The sequence below is a fragment of the Equus quagga genome, chromosome 1 (genome assembly GCF_021613505.1).
Source record: "Equus quagga isolate Etosha38 chromosome 1, UCLA_HA_Equagga_1.0, whole genome shotgun sequence".
In the NCBI taxonomy this organism is placed as follows: Eukaryota; Metazoa; Chordata; class Mammalia; order Perissodactyla; family Equidae; genus Equus; species Equus quagga.
In genome coordinates, this window is record NC_060267.1 from 32928818 (window position 1) to 32950703 (window position 21886).

At 37.4% G+C, this 21886-nt stretch overlaps 1 protein-coding gene across 5 annotated transcripts in view; it reads right to left on the reverse strand.

Moving 5' to 3' along the window:
* BMAL2 (basic helix-loop-helix ARNT like 2) overlaps positions 1-21886 on the reverse strand; it is a 72496-nt gene that overhangs the window by 34438 nt on the left and 16172 nt on the right. For 4 of the 5 annotated variants that reach the window (XM_046651699.1, XM_046651460.1, XM_046651619.1 and 1 more), the window contains 3 exons: positions 10736-10886; positions 4896-4937; positions 1049-1206 (listed from right to left, as the gene is read on the reverse strand). In XM_046651699.1, coding sequence (XP_046507655.1) covers positions 1049-1206; positions 4896-4937; positions 10736-10848 — 313 coding nt within the window. In that variant the 5' untranslated portion in view covers positions 10849-10886. The remainder of the gene's footprint in view (positions 1-1048; positions 1207-4895; positions 4938-10735; positions 10887-21886) is intronic. The other variant, XM_046651529.1, reaches the window with a different exon arrangement.

The following is a 21886-nucleotide window of genomic DNA, read 5'->3' on the forward strand; positions in this document are numbered from 1 at the left end:
AAGTCCACTTTGGGCTCCAGTTTGCACCTGGAGTCCAGGTAAACACTGCCCTCCTCTAAGCCACTTTAACTACACTTGGCAAAGTCCCTGTATTCTGACCGTAACTTTCTTTTCCCTGGAATGGATTTTCCTTCTCCTGGCCTGCAGTGTAGGACAGAGATCTAAATAAGACCCTTGGTCCTCCTTTGCTTATTTTTTTTATACTTTTTGAGCCAAATTTCACTGTAATCTCTTAAGCTCTTGACAAATCTGAGCTTTCAGAGTCTCCTCTGTGGTCTGCAGCTCACTACTCCGCCAGGCCTTCAGGTCTTCTCAATATACAGTTATGTCGTTAACATTCGTATATCTAACACTCAATTCTATTTCCATCCTCCTGCCCCCCAGGTTGGACTGGGGTTATTCCCAAACCAGATGTGATTTTCAACTATACATATAAACATGCACATTTAATATACTTTGATTTAAAATTCAGACTCAAGTTGGGGAACCGCTGAAGTCAGAAATGATCACGCACACCCCAAGAAGCGACAGCTAAGGACCTCCTTTGCCCAATGTCTCAATCTGTGAGAAGACCTTAGAATGTAAGGCGTGATGCATTTTAAGGTCCTACTTATAAATCTGAAGTTTTAAGAGAAATTGCTGAATTTAAGGAGATTTTCTTTTCCAAGAATGGAAATCTGCCAATAACTTAAAATTATAATAATTAATACTACATTTCAGAACTTCTAAAATATTGAGAGGTAGGTATGGAAGGTTTTATTATCTTCATAATATACATGGGAAAACAAGTAGAAATATAAAGACTTTTCAAATTCACACAGTAAGCTTAAGATAAAGCTTTTAGCGAAATCAAGTTTTCTGACATCCAAATTAGTATTCTCTCCCCATACGGAATACGGACAAGCATTAATTTATGCCTGTAAAGCTGAAAGACACCTTTGTATAGAATCTCACTAGCCAATACCAACAAAACCAACCAACCAGGGACCTCAATTACATACAGGGAAGACCTCACAAATCCAAGCACAGAGGCCATTTTCAAACTCACCTTTTAAAGCTTTCACGTGTTGCACAGCCATTCTTAAAACTGTAAGTTTGTCCAGTTTACGTGCCACGAGATTGCACTGAGGGATCATCGCAGACAGTTCTTCAATCAAGTTATTCATTTTATCTCTCCTCCGCTTTTCGGTCTGGCTATGAGCTTCTCTAAGAAGGAAGAACAACCTCCTTTATATTTAACATTCAGTGGACCCGCAGTTCCCCCCGAGGCGCTAGCTGGAGCATGTGTGGAGGCTAGCAAGCCCACGCTGTTTTTCCTCCCAACTTTGGCCTTGCAGCTGCCCTTCAGGGAAGAGGCAGAGCTGCTAGGAGCAGGAATGGCATCATTCACGCTGCTTTACCCCCACCTGCTCCCCTGCTCCTGCCCTCCCTACCTTATTTCCTGAAACCTTCAAGAACTGACACCTGTCTGAGAGCCACGATGGATGGTTTAACGTCCCTCCAGTCTTAGAAGAAGAGATGGCAGCCTTCTATTCAAAGCTAACTTCCCTCTGGTATTTGCTTAAACAGTTATCAGCTTCTTAACCTCACTCTCTTTCACAGCTCCTCCTCATGGGTCTATAAATATGCTCAAGTCTCTTCTCTCTGAAAAAAAAACCCTTTCCCTAATTCTAGGCTGTTTTTTATTTTTTTCCTTGGTACTGTCTTCCCTCCTCTGCCAGCTTCCTGAAAGGGTGCTTGCGTTCTCCACTCTACCTTTCGTTTCCCAGGTACTGCTCCATCTATCAAAATCAACCTTCCACAACCCCTGCTCCAATAAAACTATTCTAGCAGAGGTCTTCCTTATCTTATGTGATCCCTGCCTTGAATGTGACACTGTTAACATTCCTCATTCTTCGCCTGGCCTCTGTGACCTCTGCTGATCCTCCATCCTTCCTGCTCAGCTCAGTCCCCTTAGTCTCCCTACTCAACTCCGCCTCTATCTTTCAATATTGGTGTCCCCCAAGATTCTCCACTTGGCACCACTCTTTCCTCACCCAACAGCTTCACCCTAAGAGATCTCCTTCCCTCATAAGGCTTTACAACTACTCACAAGCTACTTACTATTCAATCCCTATCTAACTCATACTTCATCCAATTCCTGACCTTCAGAACTAGAATTATGCACCTAAGTGTTTCCCAAGCACCCTAAAACTCAAGAAATCCCCAAGTGAATGCATTCTCTGTAATTTAACCCATTTTAATTCTCCTTCCTCCATCACCCCTGATTTACTCTTCCTTCTATAAAGTTTATCTTGGTTGGTGACACCACTAGACTCATTCTAGACCATTCCTCCTCCACCCTGAAGAACCAAATAGTCACAAACTCCTATAGATTCCAGTTAAAATATTTCTTAAATACATCTTCTCCTCATCTCCATCCACTCTGACACTGCCTTAATTCAGGCCCTTATGATAGCTCATTGCGCCACCCCAAAAAGCCTTTTAACCTGAGGATCTTTCTTTTAGTGTCTTCTTCCAGTGGATCTATTTTACCCACTACTTCCAGAATTATTGTTCTAAAACAAATCAAATCATCAAACCCCAAGGCAAAAAAAAAAAAAAAAAAGCAAATGCATTTCCACTGCCTAAGAGGAAAGGTCAAACTCAATAATGACATCCCAAGGTTCTCTGTGACCTGGTTCATGCCTTCCTCTCCAGTGTCATCTCTCCATGTCTTTTCCTACGGCTCCAAATGTTATACAGTAGCAATGCCAAATGACTTGCTAGTCCTCAAACATGCCAAGTCCTCTCACGTCTCCTCTATGCCTTGCTCTTTACGAGGCTTAGAATGTCCTTCTATATTCTTGGGAAAATCGCATTATTTCTTCAAAACCCAGCTCAGTTATTCTTTTGGGAAGCTTTCTTTGACTACTGCATGATTACTCACTTCCCTATCTTAGCCACCTCATAGCTTTTAGACAAACCATATTTCATCAACTCTAAGACACCGTCAATTGTAAGATGCACTATTATTTAAAGCATCACAAGGAAAGAAAAATGCTGCCAATTAACTGGAAGAAGTCACTGCCGATAAGACATTTTTCACCGATGATAAAATGTAGGGGGGAAAATGTATATCTTAAATTTCAAGAATTAGGCTATTTACTTTTTACACTTTACTGTAAATATTTTGTCTATTTCTCCTACAACACTCAGATCATGGCAACTCTAGAATTTCTAGGCGCTGGCCCCGTGGCCAAGTGGTTAAGTTCGTGGGCTCCGCTTCAGTGGCCCAGGGTTTTGCCAGTCCGGATCCTGGGCATGGACATGGCACCACTCATCAGGCCACGCTGAGGTGACATCCCACATGCCACAAGAAGGACCTAGAACTAGAATATACAACTGTGTTTTGTATTGGGGTTTTGGGGAGAAGAAGGAAAAATTAAATCTTTAAAAAAAAAAACAAACACAGAATTTCTATACAAGAAGAATTTGGGGAGGCAATCTGATGGGAAGGAGGATAGGTAGGAGATTTGCCCTGATCTGTTTTTACAGAGACTTTAAATTAGATGAGAGAGTTGGGGGAAGGCAGAGAAACAGTGATAGAGGCTGATGGAGCTAACCCCCAACCACTCACCTTTGGGGAATGCCACTCTTGGAACAAAATATGTACTTTTGGGTGAACTGGATGGAATTCAAATTACATGTGTATCTACATAAAACTCAGTTATCTACTCATCCTTTGGTCTATTCATGAGCAATTTTTAGATTAAAATTTTCTAATTAAAAAACGTTATCCTCTTGCTAGAATGATCACCTCTTCTTTCTAACAGTATTACCTGTTAGCACGGACAATAGCAAAGGACAGAGATGCCTGATTCCAGGAATGTTCAGCAGAAGAAAAGGCGCTCTTTCTTAGAGCTGGGGTTTGGAGGGAGGTGAGAACAAAGTAGGAGCAAGGCCACTGTGGAGACAATGAATGATGAGGGTGGGAGCAAGGAAACACAGAAGAAGGCGAAAGAGCCAGTTTCTGAATAAGGTACTTTACTTGAAGGAGGTGCACTTGAAAAGATTCTTGGAGGATTTTATTAAGGAAAGGCATATTTATCCGGAGGCTAGTTCTCTGCATAGCAATTGATCAGGGTTCTCGCTCTCACTCCTGTGGACTGTTACTACGACTTTGAACCATGTCTGTGTTTTGCAGAATCATACGGAAAAACAGAATAAATGGAGAAAAAGCAAAAGTGAGATCTGGCCATGTTACCAGATGTAGAAAAAAATTTTGTTGATGTTGAAAGAATATACATGTTGAAACAAATGAGTTTATGATGATGACGGGGCTGGCCCCGGGGCCAAGTGGTTAAGTTCACACACTCCGCTTCGGTGGCCCAGGGTTTCACCAGTTCAGATCCTGGGCGTGGACATAGCACTGTTCATCAAGCCATGCTGAGGCGGCATCCCACATGCCACAACTAAGAGGGACCCACAATTAAAAATATACAGCTATGTACCAGGGGCGCTTTGAGGAGAAAAAGGAAAAAGAAAAATCTTAAAAAAAAAAAAAAGAATTTATGATGATGAATTACTAATAATCAGATACTTCTCATAAGTAATTCTGATTTGGTTATAGCATGAATCAGATTTTCTCTAGTGCTTAAAGAAAATAATAGTTTTTAATAAACAGCTATTCTAAGAAAAATTTAAAGACACATAAGCCAAAATGTTATTCAAGGAGACAGAGAAGAAGAAAGGTAAAAGGTAACTGATAGTCACTACTTCTCAGAGCATAACATGTGAGAAAAACCTAAGATACATGAATACATTCCATCTTGACATCGCTGTTTGCTTTGGCTAAAGGTTTGCATGTGCGACCTTTTCCGCCCACCATATACCATCTCAGCAGTTCGATATACCTGAAGGACTTCATTTTTACTTGTTGTTCACCATCTTCCATTCTACAAAAAAGCAGGATAAAATATCAAACTACATGAAACAGATTTTCTTTAATTCTTGAGAGAGAAATAAATGTGAGGTTAAGTCCAATCATTCTAATTCCTGTTAAGTCTTTAGTTATAAATGCTACCCTGAGCTCCTAATGACCTGAAATGATTATTACTGTCTACACGAGCTGTTCTCCTGCTAAAGCTGACAAGCACATCATCCCCATCAGGTAACAAAAACTATTAACTGACAATGAAGAATAATTGGTGCTCTACTCAGAAATTATCCCATGCCAATGTTAAGAAAAAATAGAATTTTCATAGAAATAATATTAAATAAAATAGCTATTTTTAAAACAGTTGATGGCTTAACTAAAAATTTTATAATAGCTGTATTAAAAGTGCCTGAAAATACATTAAGAATCTCAGAGCTTTCATCAAAAGGAATTTATTTTGCCTAAAAATTCATCTAGATGGTAAGAAATATTATTGAAAACTGGAAACTCTGATCACGTGCAATAATATGAATTTTCACATTAATATAATCCCTAGTAGAATATACTAAATGTACATGTGTGTGTATATATGTATAAATATATATGTATAGACATACATATGTGTGTATAATACTTTCCATATTCAAAAATTTTGTAGGCTGAGTAGTGTTTTAAAAAGTAAGTATCATTTTTTGAAGGGGCATTTGAAAAATTCAGGGAAAAGCATCCATAATCTCACCTGGAAAAATCACAGTTAATATCTTAATGGGTCTCCCTCCAGTCTCTTTCTTAAACATGTATCGAGATACATACAAAAAAACAGCTTTGACTATTTAACTTACCCATAGTGTGTGTGTAGCCTATCTACATCTATTTATGTAGATGTTTCTGTGTGTTCTATATGTAAATAATAAACAAAACTCAGCTCATAGTGTATAGTTTTTCATGTCTTGTCTTAATCACTTACCACTATAACATGAATATTTTCCCATAGCTTCAAATATTCTTGGAGAACAAGATTTGAAATGATTAAATAGTAGCCCATTGGTTAGCTATATTATAACTTCTTTTAACCATTTTCTGTTATTGGATATTTCAATATTCTAATTTTTCAATATTATAAATAACATAGCTAATACTATTGTGGTGTATGCATCTTCAATTATCCTCCTAGGATAAACCCCTAGAAGTATAATTTATGGATAACTATTTTAAGGCTTCTGATTCATCTTGCCAAATTTCCTCATTTGAAAGACTCAACAATCATCATTTTCCAGGCTTTGAAAAAGTTTGACCCACCTTTAAAATATTTTATTCATTTAAGCTTTTTTATGAGTTTTTAGTAATATTTTTCTGCTTAAAAAACGTAATAATTCTATTTATAGAAAATTTAATAAAATTTATGAAGAGATGCTTATAAATATTCCAAATAAAAAGGACCACTAAGATAAAAGCTTAACCAAGGGGTGCTTTTCCTTCTCACTGTCTAAATAAATAGCTCTCATATTTATGGTACTCCCTCAAAAATATTTGCACATACGTTCATTGATTCTCACAACATTTGAGAATCATGCAGTTATTACTATCCCCATTTTACAGATGAAGGAATTGAGGCCCAGTAAGGTTAATGACTGCTCAAGGTCATAGAACTAACAGGAGGCCAGGTGAAGCTTATTCTGTGCAGGCTGGTGTGTCTTCCGCTCTGCCTTGCTATTTCTCTCATCATTGTCAGTCTGCTCTGTGGTTGGTGCTTATAAAATTAAACAGCTTCTCTGAAGCAAAAAAGAGGGTCAGATTAAGTCAGGTTCTTTTCATTTCTCTTTTGAGTCTGACTTTGTATTTGGAGACTAAAGCAGAAAATAATTATACAGGTAAATGATTTTCTTCCTAATGTTCTGTATTTACATATGCATTACTTCAATTCCAAAAGGTAAACTTTGGCTGTTTTAAATCATGTTTTTGCTGTGATTACAGGTGTTTTAGTAAATGAACTCACTGACTGATGTCCTTGGTGAAATCCAAACCTATTATACTTATGAGATCCAAATGCTCTTTTATTTAATGGTCCCTGGTAGAAGAGAATAAAGGCATGATCTTGTTAGTCAAACAATTTGTTTCTTTGTTTGCAGCATGAACCAAGATAATTAGTAAATTTCTTATTTATATTTTTCTCCATGCTGGCATTCGGTCTATAGTCAAAATATTTTTACATATGGATTTTAATAGGCTTTCTGACATTAATAACATTGACAATACTTAGATGCATTTTCTTAGTGTAGCATCTTACACTACACTAACACGATTTTTTTCAAACTTTCCTTGAAAACCGCTTTCACTGTTTTTGAATGAAACGTAAGCTCTCCCTCTTCCTAAATTAACTAAGGACAAAAGAAATTAAAAGCAAATACAATCAAAACAGTCTCCAAATTTGCCACTTTTCATGCCTTCCTCTTCTCGAAACCCCCTTCCTTTGGTTTCTGAAATATCACTACCACTCCAGAGCCATGTCTTCTCACATTTTGGGTCGGATTCCCCTCCTCCCTTTACTGTATGTAGGTCCATGTACCCCCAGAGTCTATCCTCAGCCACCTAGTCTTCCTACTATGGAAAACAGTACGGAGGTTCCTCAAAAAAGTGCCCCCTCCAAGTTCATTGCAGCATTATTCACAATAGCCAAGATATGGAAACAACCTAAGTGTCTATTGATGGATAAATGGATAAAGAGAATGTGGAGTATATATACAATGACATATTGTTTGGCCATAAAAAAGAATGAAATTCTGATACATGCTACAACATCGATGAAATTTGAAAATATTATGCTAAGCAAAATAAGCCAGACTCAAAAGGACAAATGTTGCATGATTCCACCTACAGGAAATATCTAGAATAGGCAAATTCATGGAGCTAGAATATAAGCTAGAGGTTACCAGGGGCTAGGAAAATGGGGTACAAAGAATTATTGTTTAATGGGTATAGAGTTTCTGATTGGAGTAATGAAGAAGTTTTGGAAATAGTGGTGATGGTTGCACAATGTTGTGAATGTAATTAGTGCCACTGAATTGTACACTTAAAAATGGTTAAAATGGCAAATTATATGTTACATATATATTTTTTTACCACAACAAAAATTTTTTTAATGTGCACAGGCAAGCAGTTAAAAAATAATGTAGGGGGGGTGGGGGGAGGGCACAGAGGGGGAAGTGGTGTACCCACAACATGACTAACAAAAATGTACAACTGAAATCTCACAAGGTTGTAATCTATCATAACATTAATAAAAAAAATAATAATAATGTAATCTGATCAAGTTCCTCACATACATAAATCCTTCCGTTTTCCTTATTGCGTTCAAGGTAATTTTCAGATTTAGTTCAGCAACTTTTATGACCTCGTCCACACTTATCCCTCAAGTCTCATAGCTCACCCACCTCTATGTGCACCTCCACTTCACTGTGACAACCATTTGCTGTTTCCTGGTCAGCAGTACGCTATTTCATACCCTGTGCTTCTGAGAGTTGTTCCTACTACCCAAAATACTTTCTCTACTCCTGTTCTGAATGGCTAATTTCCATTCTTCATTTAAAATTTAGCTTAAGTCAACATCTCTGGGAAGCTGTCCTTCCCTCCTCATCTCAATCTTTTTTAAGTGCCTGACTTTCTCTGTTACCATAGTTCCTAGGGTCTCTATTATGACAGTTATCATGATGTGTAATAGTTATCTGTATCTCTCCCTTCTAGTCTACTGGGTGTCACCTTGGAAGTACTCAGTAAATGTTTAATAACTACATTCCAGGGAATCTTCATCAAAGACCCTTCCAAAGAACCAGCTCCCCATTCAAAACCAACAGTGCTGCAGAAAGAGTGAACACTCTCATACGTTCTTCTTTATTTAAAATGTACAACACTCTGAAGCTCCATCAACGAAATCAACTTCATACTAATTGAATGGCTTTCATACCCTGAGTCTCTGGAAAAAGATGCTATATAATTAGTACTTTGTAAAATCCATAAAGTACTTTGACCTCCAACACTTCATTAGAGATAATGAAAAATGGTGGCATAAAGGATTGGGGCAGAATGGAGAGGCTCTGGGATAGATAATGAGGGTATCAGTGGGGTGTATATTCTGTACTGCCACTATATACCCTCTTCAAGTAGGAATTATGTCAAATGATAGTCTAGAACTTACCTGGACCACTGGATGCCAACATTTCTATTCTTGTTCAAAGGACATGGGTAAAAGGATTCTGAGAAAGCTTTTCCACCACTTCTTCTGTCATGATTCCTGACATGGAATGAAGGAGGCCTTGGGTCACCCCTACCTAGACATGCTGGGAAATGGACATTGTGATTGTCCTCATGGACTAGAAGTACCCTACCCTGTCCAGTTGCAGAGAGACAGGAAGCAGCGTGTAAGGAAGAAACTACCACACTACGATCAGGCATTCTAATTGCTTGTGTAATGTTAGGCAAGCTGCTTGACATTTCTGAGTCCTAGCTTCTTCATTTTCTAAAATGTGGGCAATTGACTAAATAATTTTTAGTGTTGCCTTCTGAAAAAAAATCATCTGTCAGTACTTTGAATGTTTATACTATTTTCCCCTACCACCAACCCTATCTTCCCATTTGCTCCCCAAACCACTGTAAGGGCTCAATCATGCTCTGTACGTGCCGAAAATGCTGTTACCTCCAGTACTCACTGCTCCCACTTCAACTGCACAATCTTATTCAGATACTAAGACAGAGCAATGGTGCTTACGATTCTGAAGAAAAAAGACAACAAAAAGGACTAACAGCCACTTCTAGATCAAGATGAGTGGGGACTACTAACCGATAATTTAGGATGTAAAACAGCAAACAGTTCTAGATAAGACTGTCACTTGGTCAACTGCAGTTATTAATGATCATTCGCACTAATGGAAGAGACTGAGAGAATACAGACAACCAAAAATAGTAGATAAGTTTCAAGTCATCTATACACGGTTTGGGAAGTATATTGGTACTCACATTTAAATAACACTGACTATGCTGTCTTGGGAATTAAAGCTAAATTATAAAGTGTATTGGGAAGAACTGAGTTAAAAAGAGCTATGATTCATTATCTCCTCTTCTTGTCCTGCTACTCAGAATTTTTCCCTTCCTTCATGATGGAGAACTATCATCAGCTTTCACATGTATGTAAAGTACCAGTCTAAAATGGATTGCTCTGGATTGTTAATTTATTTTGCCCTAGTATCTTTGCCATATAAACTCTAAGTTGGAGGAGGTCAGTAGAACATATTTGGGGCTGCAAGCTTCATTAAGCAATAAAAATAAACAAGGAAGTGGTAAGTATTCTCAACATTGATTTTATTATCTACTTGGCTTAACAAATATGGAAAACAAGAGTTTTATATGATCAAATTGGCCATAGATAACCAAGGGGTGGTTATTATATAAATAATGAGTAAGGTGAGAAGCAAAGTGGTAATTATTATTTTAAGCCAAACATGCAGGAAGATGTTCTCCTCATGGTTAAGATCTCAATTAGGAAGGCAAGTAAGTATCTTGCTGCAACCATAAATGTTAAGTAAATTAACCTTATGTTTCCTTGTCTTTCTGACTCCATTTGACCCTCCTGGATACCTAATAACCTTCAGAGTTGGATTGAAAAGTTCCAGGTCAGTCAATGACAGAGGTGGCAGTTGAGTGGATAAATAATTGCCCCTATCCAAATGTTACCATGTAATCAAAAATAATTAATGATTTAAAAAGTAATCTTTTTTTTCTCTAGAGTCAAAGATTTCATGGGGTTGGAGGAACAAAGTCACTTACTGGGATGGATCTGAATCACTTTCTTTCCGTTTTCTTGGTACCTCTGTCACATGTGGGCTGAAGGATCCACTAGCTGTTGGTTTTGTCCATGGGCTCATATGACTGGAAAGCATGGCGGCAATGTGCTGGTTCCCTCTTATCAACACTTTAGCTATGAGAAAGAAAGCACAGTAAGACAGCTACTGTAAACATTAGTGTTTACTTTATACATTCCCATATCACACATTTTAAATGGCTTCAGTATCTTGATGTTTTAAAAATATCAACCAAGAAGAACATAATGTAAAAGTAAGACTAATTATGTAAGCTCAAATATCAGTTAGAAATGTATTTGTTAGTCCATATTTTAAAGTTTATTTTTCCCACCTAATTGTAAAAAAATATGAATACTGGGGCTGGCCCTGTGGCCGAGTGGTTAAGTTAGCGCGCTCCGCTGCAGGCAGCCCCGTGTTTCGTTGGTTCGAATCCTGGGTTCAGACATGGCACTGCTCATCAAACCACGCTGAGGCAGCGTCCCACATACCACAACTAGAAGGACCCACAACGAAAAATATACAACTATGTACCCCGGGGGGGCTTTGGGGAGAAAAAGGAAAAAATAGAATCTTTAAAAAAAAAAAATGAATACTGTAACAAATATGGAAAACACAAAAAACTAGAAAGGAAGGGAGAAAACCAGATTTTAGCAACCAATGTCACTATTTGGATATATTTCCTTTTAGCATTTTTTCTATAGTTGCCATTAAAGTAATTGAAATCTAGGGTATATTCTGCTTTATTTACATATCATTGTGATAATAACTTTACAGTGTTATGACAAAGTCTTTATAAATGATTTTAATAGCTGCATAATACAGCATCATGTAGATGTATCATAGCTACTCAACCACTCTTGTACTGTTGGAACTTATGTTTGTTTTCATTTTTTCAACATCATAAGTATATATGTTGGTACATAAAGCTTTTTATTACTGCTAATTTCTTTTCACCTTCTGGTTATTTCTTTTGGATAGCATCCCAGAAATGAGTTAACAAGGTCAAGGCACATATTTTTAACCCTGAATTGCTAAATATGATAGTAAAATCCTTTATGTCTAAAGTATGGTTTATTAAATGTTTTATAAAATATAAAAATCAGAAACACTGAACTAAAAATAACAGTCCAAATGTGGGCCTCCTTCTCATACTAAAATGGATATAACAAGTTTAAACTCATTTGTACCTTACAGCATAGACTGAAACTACATAAGCAATATTTATAAGGAGAATGCAATAAATCTACAATACTAGTGGGAGATTTTTAACACATCTCTAGCAATAACTGATAGACAGGGCATTCAAAAATAGTGAGAGACAAGATTCAATCCACACAATGAGAAAGCTTGATAACAAAAACTGCAGCAAAAAGAAATAAAAATCTGAATATTCTTATATTCTTTCTTACACATATTATTTCAGTACATAGAAAAGGAAGGAATACCTTGGGCCCAGCTGTTTATGAGACTTATGTAATTTTGATATTAAAACCCAATAATGGCAATACAGTAAAGGAAAGTGATAGGCCTAGCTCATTAATGAACAAAAATACAAAAATTTTAACAAAATATTGGCAAACAAACTTCAGAAATGTATAAAAAGATTAACCCCTCATGACCAGGATAGTTTTATCCCAGGAGTGCAAGACAGGTTTAATACTTACTGAATTAATGAATATAATTACCACAATAACAGATTAACGAAAAAATATACAATTATCTCAATAGACAAAAAAATATTGAAAGCATTCTCTTTACAAGCAGAAACAAGCACCTCTTATTACTACCCCTTTTCAACACTATAGTAGAAGACCTGCCAGTGGAATAGGGCAAGAAAAAGAAATACAAGGTATAAGAACTGGAAAAGAAAATAATTTTTTTGCTATTATTGGGCATTGATATGATTGAATATAGAAAAGCTCCAATAATCAAGAGATAAATTATTAGAGAGTATACCAAGATGGCTGTATGGAAAAACAATATATAAAAATCAATTGCCTTTCTACTCACCAGTAACAAACAGTAAGAAAGTGATATTTTAAAAGATACAATTTAGAATAATCTCAAAAAATATAGAGAACCTAAAGAATAAGTCTAAGAAAAATGTATAAGATCTTTACAGAGAAAACTATAAAAATTTTCTAAAACATTAAAAAATATCCAAATAAATGGAAAGATATGCCACGCTTATAGACTACTGAGGCCTCTATAGTATAAAGCTGTCAATTCTCCAAAAATAGATGCACAATTCTTCTCAAAATACTCATTTTGTGGAAATTCACAGCTGAATACAAAATGTATATGGAAGTACATTGGGTCATGAATAACCAAGAAAACGTGGGAGGACTTGCCTTATCAGACATCAAGACATTATAAAGCTATAGTAATTAAGACAGAGTGGAATTCATGTGGGGACAGACAGACCAAAGGAAAAGAACAGAGAGCCCAGACATGTATGTATGGACATCTGCTAAATGTCAGAGGTGGAATTTCAGATCAATTGGGGAAAAAAGCTTTTAATAAATGGTCCTGGGCCAATCAATTTTCTCTATGGTAAAGAATAAAACAAAAACCCCCACGTTATACCAAATATAAAAACCAATTCCAGGGGCCGGCCCGTGGTGTAGAGATTAAGTTTGGCATGCTCTGCTTCAGCAGGTCGGGTTCACAGGTTCAGAACCTAGGGAAGGACCTACATCACTCATCAGCCATGCTACAGCAGTGACCCACATACAAAATAGAGGAAGACTGGCACAGATGTTAGCTTAAGGCTAATCTTCCTCACCAAAAAAAAAAAAAAAAAAAAAATTCAGTTGGATTGAAAACCTAAATGTAGAAGCTAAAAGTATAACAGAAAAGACTCTAAAGGAGAGAGAACATCTTTCTGTTATTGGTGTAGAAAGAATTTCCCAAAACATAAAAAGTAAAAATAATAAAGGAAAAGATTGATCAGTTCAACCTTCTTAAAAATAATGTTGAGCGAAAGACATGATAAACAAAACCACAAGCCACAAAATGGGAGAAGATAGTTCTTACACGTATAAATAACAAAAGGTTAGTAGCTAGACTGTAAGAAGAATGCCTTTGCATCAATAAGAAAAAGACCATCAACGCACTAGAAAACTGGATGAAAGACTTTAACAGGCACTTCATAAAAGAAATTCCAATTGTCAATATACTAATGAACAGATGCTCAGTCTCATTAGTAATCAGGAAAACCTGAAGTAAACTACAGCGAGGTACTACTACATACCCATCGATGGCTACAAATGAAAAGTATGGTGACCAACTGCGAGAGAGGATGTGGAACAACGGAAACGCTCGTGCCCTGTGGTGGGAAGGTTAATTGCTGGGCAACCACTTTGGAAGCCATTTTTGGATTACGTGATAAAGGTGAACACATGCAAATAACATAATTCGGCATTCCATTCCTAGGTATACAAAGAAACTCTTAATGTGTCTTAGGAGACACGTACAAGAAGTGCATTAACAGCATTGCTTGTAAATGAAACAACAACAATAATTAAAACCTGAGAAAACTGGAAACTATTTAAATTTCTAGAAACAGATGAACAAATTGTTTATTCACTGGATGGAATACTAACAGAAGTAAAAATGACTGAAGTATTGATATACTCATTAACGTGGATGAATTTGAAAATAATAATGCTCGTCAAAAAAAGTCACTGCCAAAAACATATAGCATATTTAAAAAAAATTATATAAAGTTCAAAAATTGGTAGAACTAATCAATATGTTTTTTAGCAACATCTACATAGGTTGCCACACTGTACAGAAAAACAAGAGAACAGTTAATGCAAAAGTCAGAATTCTCTTCGGGAGACGAAAGGGGGATTTGATTAACGAGGGACACAAAGAGACTTCTAAGGAATTCACATTCTACTTCTTAACCCGGGTGTGAGTTCACAGATTTTTGCTTTATTTTTATTCTCTAAACTACACAGATAATTTTTACAGTCCTCTGCAGGTATAAGAGATCTCACAAAAAAGAAGTGGGGAGAATAATTTCACCAATGACTGTTGGCCACTTGGAAATTATTTCTAATTCATGGTATCCCAAAACTTCTAGGCCTGGACTCTCTAAATGGGACCAACTTGGGATCACCAGATATCACATGAGATTAATTATGGTTTCAGCTCCAAGACTTCATCCTAATGGATTTTGAATGGCAGAACACCATCTGTCTTCATATAAAAATGCGGGGAATTTCTTACATTAAATAGCAAATCAACTGGAAAAAGTCACTAACATTGAACCATAGCACACCCTGATAATATATAATACCAGCCCCCTCCAAGCCCGCACCCACCCCAACTCCAGCAAGCACACTCTTTCCCTCACATAAGTTCAAAATGGAAATAAAAATGAATAATTTTTTTTTTTTTTTGCCTCTTATTCTAGGCACATTTCAATCCTACTTCTTGATTAACCTTGAAAATAAGAAATGGACTATCTTGAGGCAGGCAGAATAATATTCTTCCTTTTACAAAATCAAAATCTGAAGTTCTAAGGTATTTTCATGTTCCTTAATGGATGGGGAAGCCTTATTCCATAATTAGCTGTTTCCATCAACTCTGGCTATGTCAGTAGAAATGTATTCAAAACAGAGGCGTCCTGTGAGCAAAAGGAAAAGATGGGTTAGTGGGACTAATGAGTTCTGGATGAAAGGATCTGTTCTTTGGAAACAATTCAACCCCCATGTAGCAGATTTTTATTTGTTAGGGGGTGACTCATAATGTAAAGAGTCAAGATTTCATTTCTAACCTTCCAGTTTACTTTTAACCTCCACATATACTTATGTAGAAGATGAGACCATGTGTGAGGAACTGAAATTTAGCTCTGCTTTTATATAACTCATGTTGGAGGTTATGATTTAATATTTTGATATCGTCTTTCTCCGCCAAATTGGGTCACTTCTCAATGACGAACGTAACATGTGTTCTTTAACACTCAGTAAAATAATTCAGAATTTAGATTGAACAAAGATACTGTGATTGTCTTTTACAAAGGAAGTTGGTGGTTTTATTTAAAATGAGATGAGCATTAAATCTCACTCCACTCTATGTGCATCTCCCTGGTGATGGTAATCAATGGAACAATATTTTAAAGCTCTACCATTTAGTCAGCTCCTCAAGGATGGAAATAAACTGTGGGAAATGAGCAGCTTATGGGAGTCATAAGCTGGGGAGACCAAAGCCACTTGGTTTAGGCTCCTAGCTACAAAGGGATTCAAATTTAGAATTTGACGTTGTGCTGGAAAGAGAATATACATGCACACTACGCACACACATTCACAGAAGTGCAGTGGCAGGACGGAAAAAATATATTTTTCATACAACTTAAAAGCTTTTGTCACATTACTTATTTTCATTACAAGTCGTGTACTATACATTAAAATTTAAATTATCCTCTGAGTAACTTTTTGGTAAAAACAATTTGTTCAACATAAACATTTAAATCACTTCCTTAAAAAATCAAAGTGGACTTTGCTTCTTAACTTCTGAGAGGCCCTGCCCAGAAAATCCTTTTAGTCTGGTCTACCCAACACAAACTGGTTTTTTGGGGCAAGTCATTTAACACATCTGAGACTGTTTCTTTAGAATAGAAGTAAATTCCTGCAAACCTCATTTATTTGTGTTAGGAATCAAATAAAATCATGTATTTGAAATCTGCTTGAAAACCAAAAGTTTAGTGATGCTAAGGAACCAGTCCAGCAAGAGTCCATTGCTGAGGAGCCATTGCAGATGCCCAAGGTGTCGGTCAAGAAAAGGCACTGAGTTAAACGCCTTTGAATTTTTGTAATTAAAAAAGAGTTAAACTTTTAATTTTGAAATAATTTCAGACTTGCAAAAATAATGCAAAGAATTCCCATATACTCTTCAGATTCCCCAAATGGCAATGTCTTATTTAACCCGGGTATAATTATCAAGAGCAGGAAATTCACACTAACATAGTATCATTATCTAATTTACAGATCTTATTCAAATTTTGCCCATTGTCCCCCTAATGCTCTTTGGCTGGTACAGGATCACATGCTACGTTTAGTGGCCATTATGTGTCCTCAGTTGCCACTGAACTCTAAGTTCCTCAGCCTTGCTTTGTCTTTGAGACTTGTGAAGGGTACTGGGCAGTTACTGTATAGAATGTCTCCCAGTTTAAATTTGTCTGATATTCTCTCATGACCAAATTCAGGTTATGCACATTTGTCAAAAACACCACAGCACTGATGCTATGTCCTTCTCAGTGCTAAACGCCTTCACTTTTCAATTTTATTGTGTCTGGTACTTTTTACTGCTTCATGAAGATCCTACCCTTCAGGATTCCAAAGATTTCCAAATTATGGGATTTCCAAATTCCAAAGATTTATGAGATCCTCTCTAAGGCTATAAGTTCCAATACTGGAAAGCTTTGAGGACCATGTCATCTTTTTGTCCCTAAATCTCAGCACAGTGCCTGAAATGCAGTACGTGTTCAGGGTTTGTTGAAAGAATGAATTATACTCCATTGCATTGCATTACTCCTGGCCATTCAAAAGAGAATCCAAAAGAACTGTGAAATCAGAACTTCCAGATTCACCTTCCTGGGTGGCTGGGAATGATGGAATTCCCACAATAGGGAATATGCAATTCCCCACCGTACCTACTGTACAAATAAGTAGGCCTACTCTCTACCATTACTTCATTTTTACCAGTTTTCTTACACAGAAGAAAAAAATACACTTGATTGTCTGCTGTGAAAAAGGCATTGTGTGGAATGGGATTTGGCAGTCAGAAGGAGCTTCCTAGAATGACAAGTAGAAATTGTTCCATAGGTTTGTGCTAATACATCACAATGGAAACCAAATCCTGCTTCTTACCACTGACACATTCCTGTAAGATGCTGACTCACATAATAGATGGAATTGAAATACTAATTGGCACTGTTAAGAAAAATACCATTCACACACATCTATAGTACTATACACAGATTATGAAGAAGCTTTTGTTCCATAGAGATTAAAAGCATTCTATTATTTTACAGTATTAAGAGCTTAATCTAGGTGGAGGATATATTTAAAAGGTTAAAATTTAGTACCTGCCCTCAAGAAGCTTATAATTTTGTACCTGTTTGTGTATATGTAAGTGCACGGATATATAAGCCAAATACAGAACGGAATTAGACCTAGAAGGAGGTACAAGTTTACGTTGCAAGCATACAGATTGAAGGTCACTTAATTCTGTTTTGGGGAGGGAGCAACATTTGAGAGCATTTTCTTGGATGACTATTTCAGGCTAAGAGAACACCGAGAACAGGAAGCCAAACAAATGCATTAAGTAAAATCCTAAGCTGTCATTAAAAATGCCATTTAGTTGTTGAATCAATGAAAACATATCAGAGCCAGGTATTAGAAAATGCCTCTCTTGATACGAATCTGATCAGTAAAACTGAACTTTTTCAAAACAAATTTTACCTTCTCACGTATGAAACAAAATGCACGCTCAAGTGACAGAACACCTATCTGACCAGAAACTAGCTGGATGCCTAGATCATCATTCACCATCCAGAAATGAAGATTAACTGGAAAACTCAAAATGAGGGTGAGGTTTAGATTCACTGATATTTCATGAAATTCCCTCAAGATTTATTTATCCATGAATCCTTACTACACTTGGAAAAGGCAGGAAAGAGCATCTGTCCGTGACCACCTTTCCTGAGTTGTCAATCCAAACAGCCAAACAAGCCCTGAAGAAGAGCAGGTATTTTAGTCTGATTGGTCTTAACTGAAGGTAGAAAAATACCTTGCTCAAAACAGGGGTAAAGAGCTGGTATTGAGCTATAAGAGCCTAAAAATGTCATTTTCCAAATTTCCATCTGTTCTCTCAGACAGGACTTGTCAACAGACCCTTCACATCAATACTATTTGTGAAGGCTACTCAACTGCGGACTCCAACACATGCCTTCATATTCTGGAAGAATCACACCTGTGATAACCCAGTTTTCCCATGACCTCAGCCTCAGACACCATGGGAGAGGAGGAGAATTTGAAATTTGATTTAACGTCAGGATTTCTAAGTGGGTCTACCTATGGGGAGAAAAATGAAGGAAATCACATGGATACCTAGACAAGTACGGAGATACTTTGCATCCACTAATACACTGGCATCCTGTTTTTACACGTCAAAAAGAAATGATGTTTAATGTTTCTTCCTACTGTAAGAGGGTTGTGCTGGTGGCACCTCCACTCTTCTTTTTTGTTTATTGAAAAGTGCACTATCTTTGGCGAGTGAGTGTGGCTTGGATGAAGGAAGTTCAAGGGGCTTTCTAAGTTATATTCCAAGGAAGTTCTTATTTTCTTGGAGCTCCATCCGGTTGGTGTATTTGAAGCACAGCTTTACTTGGTATTGCCCCATTATCTAATCTAAAGTCAGAGGGTTTGGGATTTTTAACCTGATGTGTGGAACAGAGAGGTTGAAAGCACTTAACTCTTGCTCAATCCCCACACTGCCCTGCTGCCTGGGTAGCTGTCTGGCCCCTTTCCATAAAGATCCTTTTTTCAATCCTTATAGCTCTTCAGTAGAAATTCGTTGCATCATTATTTGTGAAGCTGGAGAGTCACAGCTCCAGCTATTTGACAGGTTTGCCGAAGTGAAGGCTTTGATCCCCATCACCTAGAGAATCTCGAAAGCAAGTTGTTCTCCCATCACTTTCTTTTCTTTCTGCCCCACCTGTCAATGCAATGCTTAGAGGAGAGCACTCCTTTTCAGATGGAGGGGCACTATCTATTTGGTTCATTAATGGGCTATTTGAGGCAGAAATAAGAGGATATAATTTCTTTCCTCAGCACCTACTTGGATGCTGTATGAACTGAATGTTTGTGTCCCCCAAAATTCACATGATGAAATCTAATCCCCAATGTGATGATATTAGGAAGTGGGGCCTTTGGGAGGTAATTAGCTCCTGAGGGTGGAGCCCTCATGAACTGGATTAGTGTCCTTATCAGAAGAGGGCAGACAGCAAGCTCACTATCTTTCTGCTGTGTGAGGATATGAGAAGTGAGTAGACTTAACCAGAAGAGCACCCTCTCCAGAACCAACCATGCTGGCACCCTGACTTTCAGCCTCCACAACTGTGAGAAATAAATTTCTGTTGTTGATAAAAAATTTAATTTAATTTAAATTTAAAAATGAGTTTTATAAACGTGGAAAATGCTTATGTAATGTTTAGTTTAAAAAGTAGGATGAGGGGCCAGTCCCAGTGGCCTACTGGTTAAGTTTGGTGCTCTCCACTTCAGCGGCCTGGGTTTGGTTCCTGGGTGTGGACCTACACCACTCATCGGCGGCAATGCAGTGGCAGCATCCCACATACAAAATAGAGGAAGACTGGCAACAGATGTTAGCTCAGAGCAACATGAGCAAAAAACCAAAAAAAGTAGGATGAAAGACACAGAGACTAAGTACAAACAAGAAACAAAGATAATGTCTTTTCAGTGGAGAAAAAAACTAGAAAGAAACATAGTAAAATGTTTCCAGGTGTTTTATCTGAGTGGCCAATCAAAGGATTATTTTCCTTTCTACTTTTCTGTATTGTTCCAAAATTTTGTAAGTATCATGTTTTGCTTTTGTAAGACATACAAGTTAGAAAGAAAAAAGACTATAAATGGACTATTAGGGAATAGCAAATACATCAGTATGGCTGGACATAGTGTGAAACATCAGGAAATGAAGCTGGAAAAGTAGATTGCACTAGTTCATGCAGGGCCCTGCCTGTCCCACTGAGGAGCTGAGCTTCTGTCCAGGTAGCAGGGAGCTCCTATAGTTCCCCAGCACTGCATCTCAGCCTTCATCTCTTGAACCAATCCTCCCTAAGGTGAGGGGTACATTCACATTGTTCTCTGTACTAGCAGATGAGTCCTGGAACTGGTCTTCCTATTAAGAGCTACAACTTTCATCCTCATGCATTCCACCTTTGTCCAACCTGAATGGCTGGCCTTTTACCTGAGTTCCTATCTATTTCCATAGTGAAGACTGTACTCAGAGCCATACTGTGAGCTCTTTTCAGCTTGGCTTGGAAAATAAGGTTTGCTGCTAAGAATGGACAGGGAAAGCTAAAACCCATTTCACAGGGGGATTAGAGTCCCACCAGCAGACCAACCATAGCATACCTCAGATACAATATTGAAACATCACAGCAGCATCTACCTCTCCTACCTAGACTGTAGGGAGGAAATTTTATTCTCTTGGCCTTGACTTCAAAAATAGCAAGATGTCTAAGAGGGAAGTCCTGAGGATGGTTCTTAAGAGGAAACCATGTTACGAGAGGAAGGCTTGGTTTGAAAGGAACCCAGATGGAAAACGTTGGAACAAAGTATAACGGTCTCAAACTTTAAAAACTAAAATGTACTTAATTTTAATTAATGTTAATTTTTCTTTTAAGAGTTTTGTTAATTTATGTGAGTTCCAAATAACCTCATTTTATTGCACTTTGCCTTACTGAGCTTCACAGATATTGCGTTTTTTACAAGACCCTCCACCAGCAAAAAGATTATGGCTTGCTGAAGGCTTAGATGATGGTTAGCATTTTGTAGCAATAGAGTATTTTTAAATTAAGGTATGTACATTGTTTTTTTAGGCATAATGCTATTGCACACTTAATAGACTACAGTATAAACATAACTTTTATATGCACTAGGAAACCAAAAATGTTGTGACTTGCTTTATTGTGCTATTAGCTTTATTGCGGTGGTCTGGAACCGAACCTGCAATATCTCCAAGGTATGCCTGTAGGAAAGGAGAAACCAGACACTCCTAGATTCCAGAGACATAGAGCTTTGCTGGCATGTGATTTGTCCATCACATCCAGCTATTGCTGGAGAACCGAAACAGAGAAAATAGATGGCTTTACTTGCCCAAAGCCAGTCACTGGCCAGGGAAATATGCAGGTCAAATGAATAAAGTGATGCTTATTAATAAAATGCTATATCACAGGGGACAGGCTGCACAGGAAAGCAAGAGACACCAGAAGTTGCTGAAAAAAAGACCAGGGAGGTGGCTGGAATGTTTGTGTAACAGGGAGAGTCATAAAAATATGAGACCATGGTCAGCTGGGAGAAGTTCA